This window comes from Syngnathus acus, chromosome 6 (genome assembly GCF_901709675.1).
Source record: "Syngnathus acus chromosome 6, fSynAcu1.2, whole genome shotgun sequence".
NCBI classification, from domain to species: domain Eukaryota; kingdom Metazoa; phylum Chordata; class Actinopteri; order Syngnathiformes; family Syngnathidae; genus Syngnathus; species Syngnathus acus.
Genome location: NC_051092.1, coordinates 1425716 through 1448368, shown reverse-complemented (window position 1 = coordinate 1448368; position 22653 = coordinate 1425716). Strand labels below are relative to the sequence as shown.

The following is a 22653-nucleotide window of genomic DNA, read 5'->3' as shown; positions in this document are numbered from 1 at the left end:
TCCGACATTCACTTGGAACTACGTTGGTTTTAGGCAAAAAAAACAACAACTCTGCGACAGTAACAGTGAGAATATAATTAACGTGCCGGAAAATAAATATAGGCCTCTTTGGCAATCCGAAAGGACGCCCGTAAATCTTTGACGCCCGTGAATCAAACATGTGCTAGCAGCTGGTGCAGAGCCTAAATAAACACACCAAACAAAGGCAGGGCCTCCTTAACGTGTGTCGGGGCTCAAGACATGGAAAAGATGGCAATTAGAAGATAAAAACTTCAACCCGATTAGATTTTGAATCGATTATTCTATCGATTAGTCCATCGATTAATCATAAAATCAGATATCATTCTATTTGCATGAAAGTGCATTAAGAAAAACAAATTTTTCTCTCATTGCTGTTTACTAACCCATTATTTTAGTGTATTTTGTTTTATTTAGTCATTAAAAAAACAACTACACAATTGTTAAGCAATATCATATATAAGAGAGAGTGATGGTCATTTTTTTTTCAAAGTAAATGCAGACATTTGCAAATATCTTATTTAGATTAAAAACAAAAGATAAATGATTCTCTGATTAATATTGTGCTTGTGGAATAAAAAATAGAATAATTTCTCACTCTGTGCCTGTCATGTTTGGCGCTTCAGCTGCGATCCGGAAGTGGCGTCAAAGCACGCTACTGAACAATGATGTCAGCTATGCAACAGACAGTTTTGACATTTTGAGAACATAAATTCAATTATCACAGATTTTGTACACGTTAGCAGAGCCCGAAAGCGTCGTCGTCACCTGTTTGCAGGTGCAGCCACAGATTTTCTCCAGCTACTGCAACATTTTTTTCTCCCCCCCATGTTGTCTCCCAAAACACAAGCTCTGTGTTATTGAGGCACTCTTTAAACTACTACTTTAAATACCTACTTGTATGTCTCGTCACCGTGGGATGGAGGAAACGGAATTTCGGTTTCTTTGTGTGTCTTGACGTATGAAGGGATTGACAATAAAGCTGACTTTGACTTTTGACTTTGACTTTGAAACAGTGCTGCGGTGTATTTGCTGATCTATTTCTCGCAGCTTTCATGTCGTTACTGTGCCTCTTGTAACTTTGCTGCATTGTGCGGCGGGCGGGCGCCGAGCTCCTTAGAACGGCAGAGGTTATCCTCAGTGTGGATGACTGCAGGGGAGTAAACACTATTGGAGCGCGAGTGAATATTTTGTGTGAGAGGACATTAATTATTCATGGCCGCCTCATTGTGTATGATGATGTGTCAGGATGTTTGCCAATAAACAACAATATTCCTTGTAGGATTGATGCGCCGCGAAAAGTTGCCGAGCGAGTTCGTCGCACTGTGGAGAAGTCTGACGGATGCAGTTTGAGTGGGTACTTATTTATGGAAATATCAATATTGTATTAGAATGCTGTGTCCTCTCCACTCAGTAAAAACAACACAGGCACTGCTGCTATTTGAAATTTAGACTGTGAGACATTCAAATGCAGTCAACCACTGCAGTGTAATCAAACTCGATTTCAGAAAGGTAAGTTTGAAAAGTCCACTGCAGATATTTGCCGGAAAAGAACCACATGCCGCCGTTTTTCGCTCCCAGATGGAGACTCTAGCCAAGCGACGTATGGCCCAAGTGCACGCTGATAAGCTCCGCGTGTCCACGGGGGGATTTTGTTTCCCTTTCATGGCGCCCCCGCCACCCGTCTCCCTGCGCCGCCCCGGGGAATACACCAGCGCGCGGGCAGGAGTGCAGCAGGCCGCACGCCGGGCGTTATAATTGCTATCTCCTCCTCGTGCAACACAGTGAACCAACCACGGAGCGCGGTGATTAAATGCGAAGAAAAAAACCCAACTCTGGATCACGGTTTTTACCTCGCAGGCAAAACAGCAGGGTCCTTTGGGATGGGGTCATCACGGCTCCCTCTGTGATCTGTGGGTGGGGGTGGGCACGCTGTTCACTGTTAGGTGCAGAGAATCCAAATCAGTCAAATATTCGCATACAATGGTAAAATATTGAGCACTTATTTGAACTCGAGTGGCAACGGTTAAGTCTCGGCATGAATTTGCACACTCGTACGTCGGTTTGGAATTTGCCGCTAGCAAATGTATGCGTTAGGAATTGAGAAACGTTATGTACACTTTAATTGGCTTTTTATTTATGGTCCCACAACCCAATCCTCCATAGTTGAATAAAATACACTTTTTGAATTACCATCCAAGTAACCAACAAAAGAATAGTCGAGAAGCTAACAAGGCTAATCGCAGTGACCTTTCAACAACCGCCATATTTTTCGACCGGATGGCTAGGAATTAGCAAGCAAGATAAAAAGTCTTCCAAATGAGAAAACGAACCCAAAACACAGGAATCAGCGATTAGTTGAGTTTGTTAACTGTCGATGTGGAGACTAGTCGGGTAATCGGATCACCCTGTAGGACAGCTACTATGTAGTAGCTGCCATTGCTGGTAAAAAAGCAACAATAGTGAGCGAGAAGCAAGTTGAACGAAGCAGACAGAAAGCAGTTGAAAAGTGGTCCCCGCGGTCATCTCGTCGCCAAATAGCAAATCGCACCTCGGAAAAATACCAAATTGCCCACAGAAAGCGATGAAAACACCCTTTGCAGCTGAGGCAATTAGTGAAGAAGAGCTGAGGAAGAACAATAAAGTGCTTCATTTCACGCTGTGACACAATTACTTTGGATTTAATCACAGTCCTATTAGACGATTCCTTCCTGATGAAGCACAGCCGCTTTGAACGCTCACTCAATCAGCGGCAAACCTGATTTCAACTTGTCTGTGACCATCGAGGTGCAGATAATTCACCTGCCGCCATAAAGACAATTGGACCAAGGTTTTACACCGAGTTATTGTCCTTGGACAACCCGCGCGTACACACAGAGCCCGGACGCCGTCGCGTCGGGTTAATGGCTTTGTTAATTTCCAGACATTAACAACCGCTCGCCTGTCCCCAATGAACATGTCACACAAGGCCGGGCGGGCGGGCGGGCGGGCCCTCGCATTGTTAAACGGGCCGCTAAGTAGATTGATTCCTCGCATACTAAGCGCCGGGCGGCGACGTCGGCGAGCGGGTTAATTAAACATTTACACGCAAACACCCCAACAATCTATTGTGCGCGGCTAATTTATGACATCAATATGCACTTTCATCAGGATTTTTCACAGGCATATGTCGGCCCGCTCCGTGCTAATTGGCACCATGCCGCTTTAACTGCGCCGCTGTTCTTTTTTTCCCCTCCTTTTTTGGAGACTATTGAGCTCGCTGCGTTCAAGCATAATAGGGACATAGCGGTCCCACCAGAGTGCACATGCAGACTTAAGCACCTGCACCCACACCTCCACCTCCGCTCACTTTCATCTCAGGCACAGGAACGCTTTGGCGGCTTCCCCCGCACGGCACGGCACATCAATGCGGTTTGTACACAACGGTCCACGCTTGAGATTCCCTCGCAAGGTTTCGTGTACGAGCGCCTCTCGCCAAATTCTTTTGCAAAACTCCCGGGGTCACCGGAGCGGGAAAAGTTCTCATTGTTATCGCTTACTTTCTGAGAATTTCGACATTTGCCAGCGCAAAACAAAAAAATGGAATCGAGGCCAGAGGCGCCGACGTTCTCCATCTTTCATGTATCCTCGGCTGACGGGACGGCGACGAGGGAGCGATCAATCACCTCTCCGATTCCGACTTAATTTGTTAACACTGGGAAAACGGCACCTTGTCTCGTCGCCGGTCGTCACGGCGATGGAGCGTGAGGCTGATGAATCCCAATCATCGCTCCAGATGCCGGGCCTCATTAACTACGGATGTGTTTGCTCACAGCTTCGCCTTAATACCTCCAGTAGGCTCCACCAATGCATGTTGTTTTCCTCGCCTTCCTTTCAAGTTGGCTCCCAATCCGCAAACACACACACACTCGCAAGTCTTTCATACGCTCGCCAAGCGTGCGCAGGCCCTGGGTAAGATTCCTTCGGGCTGGATGTGTATCCACAACAGCGTCTCTTCCCTCCGACATATGTGTGCGTGGGTAAACAACACAGTTGAGCCTAAAACAATGCGAGTCCCAGATGACTGCAATTATTTATGAAATCAAACACAATTCAGCTCGTCGCCAAGTGGGACGGCTCTCTGACATCACTCAACAAATCACCACTCTTTATTGCAAACACGCCACTTATCACAATAAATAGCTGTGCCGTTAAGTCCAAAAAATGCCTTTAAACATTGTAAAGTGGATCATGTGTAAAACGATGGCGAGCGGATTGCTCCTCGGGCACTAAGGCTCACCCCCCCGGGGTGGTGACTAAATTATTCAAGCTGAGCTGGTATCGCTTGTGACCGTAGCGAGACAATGTCAGGACATCAGGCGTGCTCTCGGGGTATTGGCCTGCGAGCGAGCGAGCGAGCAGCTGCTGTACGTGCCACGCACACTTTGAAGGGAGGTGGGGAAACATCGAAAGCATGCAACATGGTGGCCCTCCAGGACTGGATTGGCCCGAAAGTGTTGCTTTCGTGAAAATTTATTGGGTAGGACAAGCAGATGCTATTCTTTTATTGGCCTGCGGGGGCATAAATGATCACGTTCCGGGAAGCCAAATTGGATAAATAAATGTGACGTTTGGTATATTTTTTTTATATATATTTTTTTAATATAATGTGGGATTAATTTTTTTTTATTTGGCAGATGGGCATTTTTCAATGTCACTTTTAGAATATTTTTCAAATTAAAAAGTGCATCGACCAAGTAACGCTTTCTAACTTGACTCAACTGCTTTGAGAATAATAATAAATATAAAAAGAAATAAGTGAATAATGAACAACAAAACCATCTTCAGAATATTTAAAGACTGACAAAGCCATTATTACAGCTTGTTGTGGATGAATACACACATAAGTTGTACATTATGAGCCCCATTGGTGTGACTTGAATTCAAATGTATTTCAAATGTGAAATTCTGCAAAAGCGGCAGAGCAAAAACACACCACGTCGCATTTCCGGTGCAGGGATTCTGAGCTCATAAATCACCAGCAGATGATAAATATGTGAGGGCGACTAAATTAAATGGTACTTAGCCTTGTGAGGTACGACGTAATAGATCTGGAGTAGGAGGTCTACAGAAACAAAGAGGTGCGCGTCCTTTCTTCTCCAGCCAGCGGTTGTAAGCCCCCCAATGATGAGCCTTGGCACAAAGGAAAGCAAAGATCATAACAAGAGCTAGTGGAAATGGATCTCATTAGCCGCCTCTTCCCATCGCTTCCCGCAGCCCTCGGTGGGAATTTGGAGAGGCAGCGCTGCCTGCGCGCTCCCTCAGCTCTTGTCAAAAATCTTCTTAATTATGATTAATTACACAGCCGTAAAGATTTCCTCTACAAATAAGAAGAGCCTCTTACTAAACACTACATTATTCATTCATTATAGGGCCGTTTGCTGCAAACTGTAATTCCTGCTGAGAAGGCGAAGCTCGTGACAAGAAGCCATGCTTTTTTTTTTTTTTTTCCCCGAAACGCTTGAAAGGGAGAGAAAAAACACATTTGGGAGCAAAGCTGAGACTCCTCTGCATAGCGGAGCCTTTCCCTCAGAGGCCTCAATTGTTATGGATGCTGTTTATGGTGCTGCTATGACAAGTGTGAAGGGCACGGCGTGGTGAAAGATGCACGGCTGCCTCGTCTGCTCTGCTCGCTGTCTGAATAGGATATAGGATTGTAAATGACCCCGCATCATGGCACGGGCTCACGGCGCGCGATAGCAATTTTTCCTTTTTATCCCCGTGATGACTTTTTTGACACAAAGTGACAAATACCGCTCGAGAGCCTAAACGTCTGTAAATTCATTGGATTTGTGTGTGCGTGCATGCGTGTGCGTTGTAGCGGGGGAGGAGGAATTGGGGGGGGGGGGTTGTTCTCAAACGCTTCTGATACAGGAGCAGATCAAATTATTTCGTCTGTCTCACATTGGAAGTTGCTCCCAAGTTTGCAGAAAGTCGTCGGAGGAAAAACAGCGAGTAAAACGGCGCGAGTGAGTGACAAGAGGCAGACTAATGATAAGCTTTATAAGTTTTGATCGTTTTTTACGGCCTTCTCGCGAGCGCCGCCGAGCTGCAAAGAGAACAATGTGCCTTTGAGACGCGCTCGATCGCTGCACCCACCCGGCTTGCCAGGCAGGCAGGCAGGCAGCCGCGCGCGTCCCTTCCGCCTCCCGCCTTCCGCACATGCTTTACTGCCGACGATAAAGCATTTTAGTGCAAAATAAATTGGGATCGTATTGAAATGCTGGCACTATATATGTCACAGAAGACATACAGTTATTTTTTAGCAAAGCTGGGGGCATAGTTTATCATCATGCGGCTGCCTAGATGGGTCTGTTCCACATCATTGGCTCCTCTTGCTTAGTTAGATTGTGAAGGTCAGAGTTCTCAAGCCGTTTATGGCTGTTTAACTTTGGAGAATTATCACATGGCCATCGCTTGGCTTGATATACTGCACTGCTCCAACCCACCTCAGCATTGTTCAGTCCAAAGCCATTATTTGGACCCAGAGGACGGAAAGGGGATGGCCTCACAATGTGATATTTGCACGCATGGCCCGGTTTCGATTGCAAAATAAAATCCATGCTTTTTTTTTTTTTAGAAAATTGACACCACGAGAGGGCAAATTTAAATGTTTTATATTTTGCACTTAATTATTAAAAGTGATGGAATTGGCCAGAGGTATACACACATGCACAAAGGGAGACGTCAGTATATGGGAGGGTATGAACAAGTGCCTTAAGCAATATTGGAGGGGGGCAGGGGGGGGTTCTTTGCTCAAGGGCACCGCAGTCGTACTTGGGAAGCAAACTGGCAACTCTCCAGCAACCAGTCCCAATTTCCATATTTTGGTCTGAAGCAAGATCCCCCCCTCCCCGAGGCCCAACTACTGCCATCGGTTATTCTGAAATATTGAACTGTATGCAAAACGGAAAACAACGTTAACATGGTGTCACTTAGGCTCGCCTTTGTGAAGATCCTTGACAGCCATTTAGTGCTTGCAGTCGGTTTAGTCTTTAATGCCACTACCATTCGTAAAAGTAGCAACAAGGTACAAAGTGTTATCTAGACCCAAGGTTCTCTACTCTGGACATTTCCCAAAATAAAACTGCAAATGCAAACTTTAAGGGTGAGAACTGTTCTCCCATTTTGTAGTAAAACTATTTGGTGTTAATTACATCACTGCGTTTGAAAACTTTCCAAACATAATTAGCCCTCCCGAAGTTAATGGAATTGTGTATGGTAGCGCACGACGGGGAAATTAGCATAAGAAAGGATTTGAAAGTTCTCCACTTGAAACCTTGAGGGGGAGAAGGCTTCTCCCTGAAACGGCAAGGTGACATTTTATTTCAAACTGTTGGCTGTTAATTGATGCTCTGCTGATTAAAGCGGATTTTATGGAGACGACCAGGGGGGCTGCGTTTGCAGGCATGGATTGCAGCAGAGTTACGAGGCCCCACGTCTTCACTCGGGTTGCATCAGAGAGCCACGTTCTTGCAGAAAAGAAAAAAAAACGCGCAAAGTTGGCGAGGACAAAAAGCTGCCGCTGTTTGTACATCGGAATAATCATTTGAATGGCAGTTGAAGAACTAATATTTGAACTGCGGCGCTAACTAAATGATCGGGCGTGCTGTACTACACTGGCGACATGTAAATTATGACATTAAATCCTTTGTGAACAATCCATATCATTAATCACCACCGTGTATTTGTTTGAGCAAAGCAGACTCATAATTCAAATGCGCCTGGTGATTTATTGATGGGAGTGTGCAATTGATAAAATGCCAGGAAGGAGCAATCTTTTAAAGCACCTCATACAAAAAAAAAAACAACCTCTTTGTCAGAATAACCAACACAATCTGCATAATTTACATTACTTACTTAGAAGTGTACATCTCAGCCTTAAAGAAGTTTGTTTTCTCCTGTTTGTGCCTATTAGCAACAAATTAATGAATCCACCATGCAAATCCTCATTAAGCCACCAGCTATATATTAATACACTGTTCTTTTTGTTTCCCAGAATACAAAAAGGAAGTACAACGGATGCGCTGTTGTTTCCACAATATAATCGTGTCGCTACCCCCGCACATATTTTTATTTATTTATTTATTTTTCCCACCACCCCCGATGCAGTTTGTCTAATTTATTGATCTGCCACTAGGGGGCGAGGAGTTCCTCCCAGGGCTTCTTAGCACGGCAGCAATAATATGGAGCCATAAAGTACTGATGAGGTGGCTCAGTGAATATTTATGAAGGGTCCTGCATTGGATTGGCTCTTCATTCCAAAGGCTCTCAGTGGGCTTTATAGCCCATGTATAACGACACATCCCAGAGCACCAATCATATCATTACCAACTTGAGTGTTCAATTCAACTCCATTTCCCTGCGCCTTTCTGATCCTCCATCCATCAATGGTGTGAAAAAGCCCAGCTCCTCCATTTAATATTGTTTGTTTTGTTGTTTGTCAACACAACAGAAGGAGATGTGCTTTTTCTAAAGCTCAGTGTTAAAGAGGCACCCCCCCCCCCCGAGAAGAATCCACACAGCGTTGCCATGGAAACAATTGATGTGCAAATGCTTTCATTTAAATATTTTTAAGAGGATCAGCGCAGATTACGCCAAAGTTTGACAGAGATAATTCGACGGCTTGTGTAGCAGCTTTGTTCGGGGAGACCATCATTCAAGGCACGTCAGACCACCTTCACAAGCCACATAGACTTTTTAATGAAGTTTACTTTGAGAAAATAGGCCAAAGCTCGCACTCGGTTGCCATACGAAGGAAATTGACGACGAGAGCCCGTTTAATAATTGAAGTCCCGCGAGGCTTGCTCAACATGCTTTGCCGCTTCCTCGTGAAAAGGAAAAAAGTTTGAGTTAACACGCTCGCTAATTCCATTTAACTACTCGCCGAAAAGAAAAGGAGGAGGAGGAGAAAAAAGTGCCAACAAGCCATTATGGTGGCATCCAGCGGATATATTTGCTCTTTTTCCTGCATTATAGATAAATGCACCATGGAGACCCCCCAGTATTTGGGACAAGGGAGAGGAGCTTAAATATTTATGCCTAAGCCTCTGGAGCCCCACTATTAGCAGTAAAATGTTTTACTTTCTGGGCCTGTCACTCTGCTCGGGCTGCCATTAAGAACGACGCTGACAGGGACCTCCGGGTCAAACACTTTGAGGCAACAAAAGAGCCCGATGTGAGACCCAAATTACTTCTGTGTCATTGGTGGACAATATTTTCTCTCCGCAGCATTCCTTCGTCTGTTAACGCCGTGACCCCGTCCGCTGCGGATGGAAAGATTTGTTTGTCTACAACACCGGGCTATGGAGATGAGGAGAAGTTCATGGACAATGTTCCCGTTCGACCCCCCGCTGGCGGCAAAGCTCCCCTCCCTCCGTTTTGTTGGGCTTTGTGGAAAAAGTTGATCAAAACAGCTTGTAAATGGAGACGGCCAGTTGAAAATGAACATGTTGGGGTGGAGCAGTGAAGCGGGAAATCCAAATATACAAGACCTCAAAGAAAAGTGGCAAAGAGAGAAAAGAGGACAGTGTTATTTCCCAAAACTGCAGCTCAACTTTTTTCTTTCATAGTCATCAAGACAACTTTTTTTTCATCATCGTCTCTCAGTTATGAATGCATAAAAAATTTATCATATACTGATAACATTTTCACGACCGTTCTAAATATTGCAGAAAAAAGAAAATACTGTAATTTGCATGCCAGGCCACTAGTTGGCAATGTGACTTCTTGGAATGCTGACCAATTGAGTTGGCCTTGAGACTTCAACATTTCACTTTAAAAATATTCATTTAACTTCATATTCCATTAGTATAATAAAAGATAAAATAAAAATAAAATCAAAGATAAATAAAAATAATAAGAGATATGATAAAAATAGAATCAAAGATAAATAAACAAATATATAATAAAAATATATGATATAATAAAAAAGATATTAAAAAAAGTTAGAAATACGTAATGGATACTAGCAGTTCCAAGACATGTAAAATGTTCAATATAATTTTGAAAATAGAATACACACGTTAAAATCAATTCAAATAACTTTCTCATCAACAATGAAACTCTACTGGACACGCAAACATACACTTTACTGGGGGGGGGGGGGGGGCACACACACTAATCACAAAGTTCACATGACCTACTCGTGCGTGGCGTCCCCCAAAAATTCAACAGTAGAAGCCTCACATTCAGAGCGCTAAAGAGTTACATTGCAAACACCATCGGAAAAGACTGGCAAAGAAATAGGCAGGCAGGGGGAGCTTCAAATCCCCTCTCACCCCTAAGTGGGTGGTCCTCTTTTTTTCTACTGTGGGTAACCGTGCAGTCGCCAGGCATTTGCACGGAGGTTTTGGAGGAGGACCGGCTCTCCAGACGCAACATTCAGCATCCCCGGCCGGAGCCATACATCCACACAGAATGAGATTCATGCTACACTGACTTTATTTAAGCCAGCAGTCCTGGCAGCGGCGGCGCTAAATGACAGCCGGTCCCGGGCTCCCTTTTCTCTGGATTAAAGGATGATTCAAGAGAGCTCGACAGAAAAGGCCCAAGAAAGAATTCATTCAGGGAGAAAGAAGTTGATCTGAAAAAGTAACTGAGACTCGCCAAAGTGTTTTGAACACAGTGTGAACATGTGCACCGTCGCCCCCCCCCTCCCCGCAAAGGTTTTTACTCAGCCTTTCCCAATTTTAGAGCTTTCACATATTAAATAATGGTCGTAACTATTTCCTCCTATCAAGGTAACTATTGCGCAAAAACTAAACATTTGTTGTGCTCGTTCAACAACAACAAAAAAGAAGACACAGACAAATAATTGTACATTTACGTCTTTGAAATGACAACAATGACAAGCATGCACGTCGTTTGAAAAGTGAGGCGTCATTAGTGTCATAGGCGCTATTTGAGTAAGCACCGGGGCCAGGGAATGCAAATTCCGCCTCCGAGCCAAGCACGGGAACTGTTGAAGTTGCCCCCACATGTCATACATTTCAATGATTTCAAAGAGAGCCCCAATTAAAAGCTACAAACACGTCTTTGGAATGCGAAGTAACGCAATTAAAAGTGCTCGGCCAGTGTATTAGAGGAATAAGTTGTGAATTAGCACTGGCAATACACAAGGTTGTGTTCACCGGCGAAGCCTTTCACTCCGTTTAAGAAGCCGAGGGCTTTTTGAAGTCGCCCGCTCTTCTTTCTTTCTCCCAGAAAAGAAGATTGAGTCGGCCTAATCTGCTCCTTGTACATTTGAATGTCCTCTGCAAAGAGCTCATCCTGGTGGCTTGATAAAGGCCCAGGTGCAAAGACAGTGGCCATGCCTAACTTTGTCTCTGTGGGGGCTGTAAATCATGTGCGGGGGGGCGGGGTTGAAGCCCAGCCTTTGAAGAGTCAAGCCTGCTTTCCCTGCTGATTTGTGGCCGCCAGGGCAAGCCCCTTCCAGCGAGCGCGAGAGGCGGCCTCATAACTCGCTCATATGCTGCATTGAGGACCCTCCATCACGCCGCACGCACAACACGCAAAGAGGAGCGCGACTCCTGACTGTCAGGGGTCAAGTGGGAGAAAAACTTGTTGACATGGCTTCCATTTGGTCACAGTGGAAATGTCAATAAAGTTGTTTAACCGGCTCCCGTGGGGAAAATAGATTCGGCCAGCAAATACGTTGGTTTGATTTGGTGAACTGTGTTTTTATTTTATAATTTTGTATTTTTTTTTTTATGAACCTTATAAACACATTTGATTTTATATATTTAAGGATACATGGTTGTGGTATAGATTTCTATGCAATAAATAATGAGACTACTGTTATTTGCCAGTTCCACAATTATTTGAAGAGCTCAATTTAATCAGCATACCGATTAATCGCTAATCGGTATTAATCTACTATTTGTTTTGGTTAGTTCGGATTCATTTTACAAAAGCAGATTTTTTACGCCAGGTTTTATATTGGATCCAGAGATGCAATAATCGATCAATGAATCGACAACTTTTTGGATCATTGAGTAATCGTTTAGACGCTAATTTAAAATTCCTAAATCCTCGGAAAATCTGCCTCTCGACAGCAAATATTCTCAGATTTCTGTAAAACCTATTAATTAATTTAATCGTGAATACATTACTGAAATGATATTTAGCTACAATCGTATTTCTACTTAATATCAATTATGGCTATATTTCAAAACCCTCAATTTACTCGCCTGGAGAATCTCATTCCTCCTATCATGAAATAAATCTTAAAAAGCATTCCATTTAAATAACATTGCGTGACAACAAGCCCAGGTCCAAAGTCTCACACTCTTCCTTTTCGATTGTCTACTCCGGCGCAATCTAATGACGTCTAAGAAAAGGAAATTAGCCGAGCATTGCGCGCTCTCTTTGACAAACAGAGTCATTAAAGGTTGGCCGACCAAAGCCGTGCCCTGTAAAGCTCAGAGCGTCACGCAAGCCTGCATTGCCTCGTTTGTTATTTAGATCCTTATTTACACTTGTTTGTCAGCGACAGGCTGGAAGCACAGCAGTGGCTTCCTCCACGGGCCCGATAACAATAAGCAGCCAACGAGGCATTTGGCCTGGGCCCTGCCCCGTCCGTCCGTCCGTCTTCAGGAGAGCGAGAAGAGGGGGTTAACTGCAACGTGAATCACGCTCGCCACCACCGAAGGCGATTTGATTTCAGGGCCCAATTTGCACACTTTCAAGTTATTATTGTCAAACAGCCTCAAAGGCAAAACGCTTCAAGTGTCGTTTTCTACTTTGCAGAGATGGTTGGGTTGCAGATGATTCCTAAAGTTCTGCTTTTGGCTCTTACATTGCGTTTCATCATCCTGTGCGAACAAAACGAAAAAGTAGAAAGGAGTGACTGCTTTTTTTTAACGCCTCATCAAAAAAAAAAAAAATAATGTATTCAAAAATCTGATTTTCTTTTTTTTTTTAAGAGCAACTTTTGTGAACCAATACCTCATTTAGTAGAACTATTGGATGATTATTTTTGTTGTTGTTTTTCAAGACGCAAAGACAGTACCTTGAAAGTATAAAGTACATCCCCCCCATCGTAATTGAGATTAGCAACAAGTGCACCGTAGCATCGAGGTGCACAAAAATAACAGTTGTGTTATCTGAAGCCTGTGTGGGTGTATGCACCCATTGTAGCCATCTTTTTTTTTTTGTCTGGTGACTTCCTGAGAAGACAAGCAGCATGTACGGAGGTATCAGCAGCTGCATACTACGTGTCTCTGATCCGGGCAGCTATTGACTTCCTGAGATTTGAATTAATTACTTGCTTCACAAGAGAAACTGGATTGCCGAGGGAACCCCCTAAGAAGTCCACTCATTCTAAGAAAACTGCCCCATGGACTTGCAGATGGTTTCACTGAGATGTGCTTTCCCATAGAGAACAATTACACCGGGGGATTGTGGCACCGGCATCAACCTGCTGCACGCGGTCTCCATTCTGAAATTCTCAAAACAGCCATAGGGGAGGTTTGTGACTTAACATAAATTAGACCACCAGGGAACGGGACAATCTGAAGTGGCTGGCGGAAAGGCGAAATTACAGATAAACGCGCCGTGCTCACTGCAACTACTGTGCAAGAAATAGAGACTTATGTTGGTTAATTGGAACTAGCAGCTAAATGCTAACTGGCTGGGAAATTTAATACCATACAGTTGAAGAGCCTTTGTTTGAATAAATCAAGAGATGGCAACTTTTGAAAGAAATTTTTGAGCGGATGATTGGCAATAAAATGAGTCTGATGGATTTATTCAGGTAAAGTTGAGAAGGCTGAATCGGCTTTGCTACAAGCTGAGAGAATCGTAAATTACTCAGAAGTATCAGTTTACCGGAGTACTCCATTATTATATTGACACTGCTCAGACAAGGACGTTTCGGACATGCAAAGATGGTTCTTAAAAGAAATGTCTCTGTTAATAGACCTCAGTAGTGTGTTTTTCTGAATTGTTTTTCTTTTTTAATTGCCATTTTGGATGTTTGTTTACTTTTTTACCCCAGAAACTAAAAACGCAAATAATTGAACACGGTGTCAGGTAAAGTTTTGCATTGTTCCAATCGATTGGACGGACAGCATGTTGGCGAGGAGAACCAAAGCCACAATGCGAGTCATTAATGAAGTGTAGAAACAATTACAGCGGAGACTGAAAAGGGATTAAAGTTGCCGTAGCGTTTGCATTGCGCTTGCTTTCAATTGGCCGGGGTCTTGTGTTGGGGTCTTGTTAGTGCCAGCGGCGCCGGTTCTTCCAAGTAAAGAGCACACTTGAGCTGTGATGAAGGATTCCGGAACGCAGAGTTTACCGGTGGCTGCTAATTAACCCCACATTGTGCTGGCTAACAAAGACACAAAGGAACAAAGAGGAATTTCAATGCGAGAGATCATCACAATCACAATGAGCGCAGCGCTTGGATCATGCACTTAATCGGGATTTTCACACCAGCCATGACAACGTGAGATTGGATCAAAGACAGATGAAGTCCAATTAACAAAACAATGTCGCCTTGTTGTGCAATAACAAACAGCCATCTGGGACGCTTCTCAATCAAGTGTTTGGAGTGAAGAGGCAAGAGAAACTTTGACAAGATGTCGTCGGACAGTAGGGAAAAAAGGAGTTGGGATCTCAAAAGAGGAAATGGACTCTGATCTGGGCTGCCGCTTCTTCTGTCCCACCGGCTGAATGGCAATTACCGTCAACTTCCTATCCAGCGCAGCACCCGCCCGCCCGGCCGGCCCCGGCCCCTCTGAGGACCCGGCAAGTTACCCCGAGGGGTGAAACGGGAGCTGTCAAAACTCACACCTCATTGCTCCAACTACCGCCCCACGGGGGCTATCGCTGCGCAACTCCCGCTAATCAGCTCCTACGCAGTAACTGGCCCCAAGTGGATGAAGCCCCACCCCCCCTCCGACCTTTCACCTCTGCTCCTCGGCACACCTTTGAAGTCCAGCGCAAGTGTTAGTTTACGGCCCTAGGATAAGATCCCAAGAAGCGGTGAAGAATTAGCTTCTTGTCGCACGTTTGAAAGGAGAAACAACGACGTGATAGAATCCACAGAATCTGCTACAGTTGTAACACGTCATAGCTAAAGCAGTTGAGAAGGAAAAACACTGTCGTGGCAAATCTCTTAAGTACCTTCATTAACGCCGCTTGTTTGTCTCAACTGGCTTCTCACACTCGAGTTCTGCACCAACAAGCGTTTGGTCAGCGCCGAGAGCAAGAACGCCCTTCGCGACCTCGAATGACATCTGTGAAGCTAGCTTGAATGCCGTTCGTGGCGCTAACGAACGAAACGGCGGAAGGCTTGCGAAAGACACGTCAGATGTTGTAGCTGCAGGTTGTCAAGGCTGGAGCCTGAAGTTTGACGATGCCGTTCTATTAGTTTTGTCTCACCTTGTCTCGACCCGCCCGAGACGCAGGCGAGACAGTAACAGGAGGCGGAACAAAAATCCACGCATGGAGTCAAAACGGGATGACAGGCGGGGGAGCGCGGCTGGCCTTGTGAACTCGTCGTATTTCACTGGAGTTTGCTTGTATTGTTAAAAGTTGACCCCCGGTTAAGGGTTTTCTAAACTTTTTAACCTGCAGTCTACACCTCCGTTCATCAGTACAGTGAAATTTAGGATTTTTCTTTCGTCCTCAATTTGTGTAAAAAAAAAACACCACTTTTCTTTACCTTAAGTATCGGTGGCTGGTATCGGCAGCCTCTACAATACACAATACCTCAAAACTATTGCCGGTATTGTCTATTTGTACTCGTCCATTGCTATTAAACTGAGGAATAATTAAAAATATAAAAATAGATTTAAAAAAAAAAGATGTTAGAACATATGGAATTTATTCATATCGCGAAATTTTAGATCCTCTTAACCCAGGCCAAAATGAATCTTTTTAGTTCTCTAAAACTGTGAGAGCATAGATTAACATGTTCTGAAGATGGAGGAAGTGTGCAAGACACCAAACCCAGTTAAAAATGAGAATATCCACCAAGTCCGAATCTCTCATGACGTCCACTGTCTGCTGCTGCAGTGGACTTTTGCCACCCGCTGACATAATTTGTTTCACAGTCACCAGCCAGCAGCATGAATCACATGTTGACACTCTAATTTCATGCACACACGGGTGTTTGGCTGAGCCAGCCTCGGAAAGGAACCCTGCCCTGCCCTGCCCTGCCTCTCCCGCTTCACCTGCCCTTCGCTCTCCCTCACTGCCAAGTCACGTATTTCGTCAAAAAAAACATGTAGCAGCATAGTCAGTCGCATACAGAGGCAAAGTGGTTGCTCCATTCTATCTATCTATCTATCTATCTATCTATCTATCTATCTATCTATCTATCTATCTATCTATCTATCTATCATAAACCACTAAACCTGTTTACACGGCTTCAAGGGAAAATATTTGGTTAAGTAAAAAAAGCTTGCAAGAAATTAAAACAGCCAGCAGGCATGTTTAAAAATGTCAAAGTCCTGCCCAAACTTGACATATTAGTGTTTAGTGTCCATCTGTGATGACTTTTGCTCCCCCCACCCCCCCTGACAGCCTGCTAACCCGCTGCTGTCGGTGAATGTCCTCATTCTGTCAGCATCAAGCGTGAACTATTTTTCAACTCTGGTGACCAGCAGGTAAATATAAACATGTATGTTGAAGGGAGAGGGAGGACTGACAAATCCCCCTTTTGAAACAAATGTGACATTTTTCCTTTTGGCGTGAGCATAAATCCACAAGATAAACCCATAAACAAATAAGTTGTTTGCGAGAGCCAGACAACGGGCAGGTTTTACCAAACACTCACATCCTCTTGACAAATAGCCAAACAATAAACACATAGTAAATAACAACAGCCCCGTCTGTATCAGTTCCCCCGTACTTGAGGTTAAGTTGAGTTTATTGCAGAGGCCACCGCCCGTGTGCATTAAGCAAATCATAAATTATACATGCTAATTACCTTGGGCCTCCACTTTAATGAATTATTTTAATTAAACGACAACGCCGGGGTTTTTACATGCGGTCTATATTTCATCCCACGCTGGAGATGACCTTCGTCGTTGTCTAAGTGGAACATAGTGGAGCAACAAGGACAATGCCAACAACACTGGTGGGGGATTATCAAATTAAAAGTTGCGGCAAGAGTTGATTTTTGCTTTTGCACACAGTAAAGGATGTGAGAAAGGGAGAAATGGGTCAAAGCCATTTTGGTCTGGATGTGCCTATTTATTCATTTTGATCAAAGTAATTCTAATGAAATTTAACAGAATTTTTTTCCTCCTTCACACCTGGTTCTTCACAATTTTCATTACTGAAATAAAATGTTCTCCGTATTTTTATTCTACAAGATTTTTTTTTTTTTTAACTTTGAACATGTAGCCACTATTTTATTTCTTCCTAATAAATGTGTTTGTGTGTGTGTGTGTGTATGTATATATATATATATATAAAATGAAAACACAAACTTGCTGTTTTAATTTAATCGTTTTCTTTTTGCTAAATATATCATGAAAATAAAAACTTGCTGTTTTAATTTAAAATATACACAAATCCTTCGAGTACAAAAAAGTTATATTTCTAAAAAAAATGTCGTATGTTAGATAATGTTATTGCATTCACTAATAGTTATGAGGTATTTATTATATTATTATTATTTCCAAAATAAAAGCTTGTAAGGTATTGTCCCAGTTCCAGCATTAGCAATCAATCAGGACCTAATGTTGCCCACACAACACAAAAGTGAGAAGAAAAATAACTGACACTGTTGTACAAACAGTCCATGGGGGAGGGGGTAGATTTAAATTCCAAAAGGGTCTCGCAAGCTCGTTTCCTAGTTCCCCAGTCAGCAATGTGTTTGTGAAAAAAATCTGTCTTTTTGTCTTGCTGAAAAAGGCTAAATCTACATTGGTGGCCCAGTTGAAGTTTGCTATTCTTTGCACTTTCAATCCGAGTGAATGAAGCAGAATGAAGTGGCCCGATCGCCTTTATTTGATCTAGTCCATTGCATAAAGTGACGGAATGTATTTGTTTAATGCCCCACGATGGACTGACGATCCCTGAGTTCATTTGAAATAACGCAGAAAAAAAAATCGAATTTAAGAAATAAAAGGAGATCGTGTTTGGTTCAATTTAAAAATAAAATGCGCACAAGTGTAATTGAAGGGGAAAAAAATGTGCGTGCATCATTTCCGCAAAATGTCACATTAGCGGGTGTTAAACGTGCTGCAAATCCGGAGCGCAGATTGCGTGTTTAAATGTTTGTTGTTAGCGGTTTTTTTTTATTTTTAGCGCCGCGCAGCTTGATGAATGAGCACACTTGTCTGCGCTGTGGCCATGCCATGGCCGCACCGTGCATTCTAATGGAGAGCACAAATCATGCCTGTCTGCTGCTTCGAGGAAAAAAAAAAAAAAAAGTCTCCCACTCCCAAATCATACAGGTTGCGATCTCAATAATAGCAATTATTACTCTGTAAAAATAATTATTATTAATATTAAGCAGGCAAATTGTTCGTTTCAATCCGTGACTATCAATTGAATACAACGACAGTAATGATAATAATAATAACAAACATTTTGATTGTTTACGTCACTTTTAATGAGAAAATATTTGGATGACCTTTTTTTTTTCCAATTCGTTGCAGAAGGTTTGCACACTTCAAAAGCACGCATGCTTGCAAAACATAAAGAAAGGAAATAACATGAACGTTAACACTTTTTTTTTGTTTGGAATGCATGCTTCACTTTTAAAAGAAAACGTACAAATTTACAGCAACTGATCCACGTGGTCACCACAGCCTTTTTAAATTAAATGCTTCACAGAACACATTTTTTTTTCTGGAAAATATATTTCTAAAACGTAAAACTAAAAAGTGCATTTTACAACATATCCGTTTCAGTTATTTGCAATATTCACATCTTGCATTTTTGAGCACGTCACGTAGACTTTTCGATATTGGAATGGTTCTCTCTTTTTGGAGGTTTTTTTTTTTTTTTAAAACAGGGAAATCGAACCTATTTGGTGTACCCTGGCCCATCACTATTTTTTTTTTTTTTTTTAGAGGAAAGCGTCGGTGTCATCTCAGCCGCACAGAAAAGTGTGCAAAAGTTTTGCGAGTATAAAACGGAAACGTCCTCATGAGGGGCCTTACAAAAACTCCGCCTTCAACACGTTAATGAGAACTTTTCAAATAATTTATACTTTCTCGAAGAGCAATAAGAGATTCTGTGCTGAATGTTTCTGTTTTTCAGGACACGGTTTAAAGCGACACATTGAACATATACTACACGAGTGAATCAATAAACAACTCGCCTTGAATAGAGTCCGACGTATGACACAGACATATAAACTTTGGGTTCGCTACCAGCAGTTCGTTTTGTCTGACGGGTGGCGAGGGTCCATTTGGTCAGTGCACGGCCACCGACTGGAGCGTGGCCGGGCTGGTGAGCGTCTCGCTGGGGGTGGCGGGGCTGCTTTGGCTGGTGGCAGTCTGTGGGGAGGTCGGGCTCAGGGACTGCGGCGAGTTGGACAGGAAAGCGGGCAGGTGGTGCGGGAGCGCCGAGAAGCCGGCCATGGAGGTGGGCGTGGGCTTGATGGGCACCGGGATGGCCGGTAGAGTCTGCGCCCCGTGACACAGCGACTTTATGGGCACACCGTAGGCGCTGTAGTCGCTCGGCGCCATGGAGATGGGCGCCGCCGTGTCCATCACGCCGCTGTTGTACATGTGCGGCCAGGCCGTGGTGAGCTGGTTGTGCAGCGGGTAGCCGGCCGACATGGACTGCATGGTGGAGAAGGCCAAGCTCCCGGGGACTTTATACTCTCTGGCGATGATGTTCTCGATAGCGAACGGGTGCTTGAAGGTGGAGGTCTGGGACACGCCCAGGTTGTAGGTGGACATCTGGGGCAGGTGCGTGCCGGTGGCCGCCTGCAGCGCGCTCAGCCGCAGCTTGGCCTGCTGCTGGAGGTAGTGGGCGGCGTCGGACTGCTTGCTGGGGGCCAGGTGGTCGGAAGCGCCCAGCACCTTGAAGCGTTTGCGACGTCTCAAGAAACTGCCGTTTTCGAACATGTCCCCGCAGCTGGGGTGCAGCGCCCAGAAGCTGCCTTTGCCCGGCTGGTCGGGGCGCCGGGGGATTTTGATGAAGCAGTCGTTGAAGGACAAGTTGTGCCTCAGCGAGTTCTGCCACCGCTGCGTATTTTCTCGGTAGTAAGGGAAGCGATCCATGATGAACTTGTAGATTTCACTCAACGGGAGCATCTTCTCCGGGCAGCTCTGGATGGCCATGGCCGTCAGAGAGATGTACGAATACGGCGGCTTCTGGTCGCTGTACGTGTTTCTCCCCGGACGAGGCATCCTTCGCTATAGTTTTCAACCCCCGCCCCCGAAAAAAACACGCGCAAAAAAACAAAACAAAAACAAGTAGTCACCCTTAATTCCTTGGTGCGAGTTTCTTCATGCAGGAGTTGTTTTCCCAGCCTGTGCGCCGACACGTCGAAGGCTTTGCTTGGACGTCTTTTCTCGGCTAGTCCCGCTAGAGGAGCTCACAAGACTTCATCGGGGCGTCCCGGACTAAGTGGATGATGCCTCCATGGCCCTCCTCGAACCATCTGATAGTTTTATGTAGTGACATGAGCAGAAAAGACCCCCGCCGAGGCGCTTCCATTAATGTGCCACCTCTTTGCTATCACATGACAATTGCCATGGGAGGAGGAGGAGGAGGTGGAGAGGGAGCAGGAGGCGGAGGCGGGCGGGCGGGAGGGAGGGAGGAAGGCATAATCTGGTTTCATTTACACCTATTTACATGGACACCTTGGGCCAATGGAAATCATTTCCATTTGAAGACAGAAAAAAGGGTGAAAAGGCTCGGCAGCCGGAATTGAACTGCGATGGCACTCGGTGTGTGGAGGTATGCGCGCTTACACTTGATACTTGCACAAATATTTCACATAAAATTGCAACTGTATTTTTATTAGCGGAAATGAGCGTGTATTGTTTATTAAAAATGCGTATTAATGTTTTTAATTGTGCGATATTAAATAAATACGTGTAAAAATAAAAAAAATCCCAACATTAAAATAACGGTTAAACATGTTTTATTTTCGTAACGGATTAACACATTGCTCCATTGTTGACAAAAATGCGCAGTAAACATGTTGTAGGAAGTGGACGGTATGAAAACATTCCAACACAATGCAAACAATGCTGTTCAAACTCCAACTTCATGAGGCAATCAGCCCCTTTGTGTTTATGGAAAGCAGACTGAGGAGTACTTCAGGAATGCAAATAAACCCTTGAAGATGGTGTGGTGGAAAACTGTATAAAATATCCATAAGTCAATTATATGAATGTGAAACCCAAATGGGAAGCCTATTTTGAACGACTGCTATTCAAGCTTTTTTTTCTTTTTTTTTTTTCCCTGGCCATGCAGGGCCACCTTTCCGCTTGGAGGGTTCGCAATGGCGAAGACCACACACACGCACACGCAGATTTGCTCATAATTTATGCTAATTCCAAAACCTCACCCTCCCTCCCCACCGCCGCCACCCCAATAAATCCACAATGCGCCCCATCACCAGTCTGACGGATTACAGAAAAGAATCGCATTGCGGGGGACATTTTGGGCAAAAAAGAAAAAGACAAGAAAAAAAAAAAAAAGCAGAAGCTGCCCATGGAAGAGCATCTTCTCAGCTCAAAGATCATTTGGGGGGGTGAAATATAATAAAATAAAATGTTTTGATATAGTTTTGCAAGACGGTGCATATAGATAGGCCTACTTAAAAAAATATTTTTAACCGCGTGTTTTTTTTCTTTCTTTCAGGGGGAGACCCTTCCCCTGCAGAGTGGCTTTTAACACCTGTCAGTTCCTATTAATGTTCAGCCCAAAAGGTTTTGTGCAAAAGGAAGTGCGGATAATGACAACACATCGCCATGGATAAACAACTTTTGACACCCATTCATTCGTGCATTAACCAAAACTATAAAAAGAAGGCTTTTATTGTGTTTAATTCGCGCGCGTAAAAGTCAATCACATCATCTGGAATTTACGCTCATTTTCTTCTACAAATGTTGTAAATGCCACGTGTGCTTTAACGCGCCGTTCTTCTTGAACGCATATTAGCTTAATTGACATCATTCATCTTCGTCTATTTTATTTGTTATGTGCAGTTAAAAAAAAAAAGCGCCATGAGGATTTTTTATTTTCTTCATGTCACGCACGAAATGTGTGGTTCCATGTTGATGAGGTATCAGTCCAGTGCGCACAGTGAAAATACCACCATGACTCGGAGTGTGAATGGGCTCTCTTAGCTGCACCCAAACTCGCGAGTTCAAGCAGCAGTAGATCAAGTCTGCACTATGTTTGGTCATTTGTAGAAAAAGCCGAACAAAGGTTGGGATAAGCCAAATTGCATTGCACTTGTGAACCGTGCCTCAGTCTGAAGTATCCTTTAGAAGCAATGGGGGGGTGGTACACCCAAGAACAATTTTGTGCGAGGTTTAAAAAAAAAAAAAAAAAGGGAGGCAAAACAAAGGGCACTCTCTGCAACATCTTAAAGTAGAGTAGTGAGGCGTGACATTCCCAGGGTGACCAGACACAATAGCCGAGGTCACGGGGATGAAAAAG

General features: G+C 44.0%; 1 protein-coding gene across 1 annotated transcript; it reads right to left on the bottom strand.

Annotated features, from left to right (window-relative positions):
• Positions 1-18979: 18979 nt before the first annotated feature.
• Positions 18980-20922, bottom strand: foxb1a (forkhead box B1a). The gene has a single exon (XM_037254305.1). The coding sequence runs from the start codon at positions 20382-20384 to the stop codon at positions 19440-19442; it is 945 nt and encodes a 314-aa protein (XP_037110200.1). The 5' UTR covers positions 20385-20922; the 3' UTR covers positions 18980-19439.
• Positions 20923-22653: the final 1731 nt, after the last annotated feature.

Bases quoted from the DNA above. Each gene is read 5' to 3' on its own strand.
- foxb1a (XM_037254305.1), bottom strand. From the start codon at position 20,384: ATGCCTCGTCCGGGGAGAAACACGTACAGCGACCAGAAGCCGCCGTAT.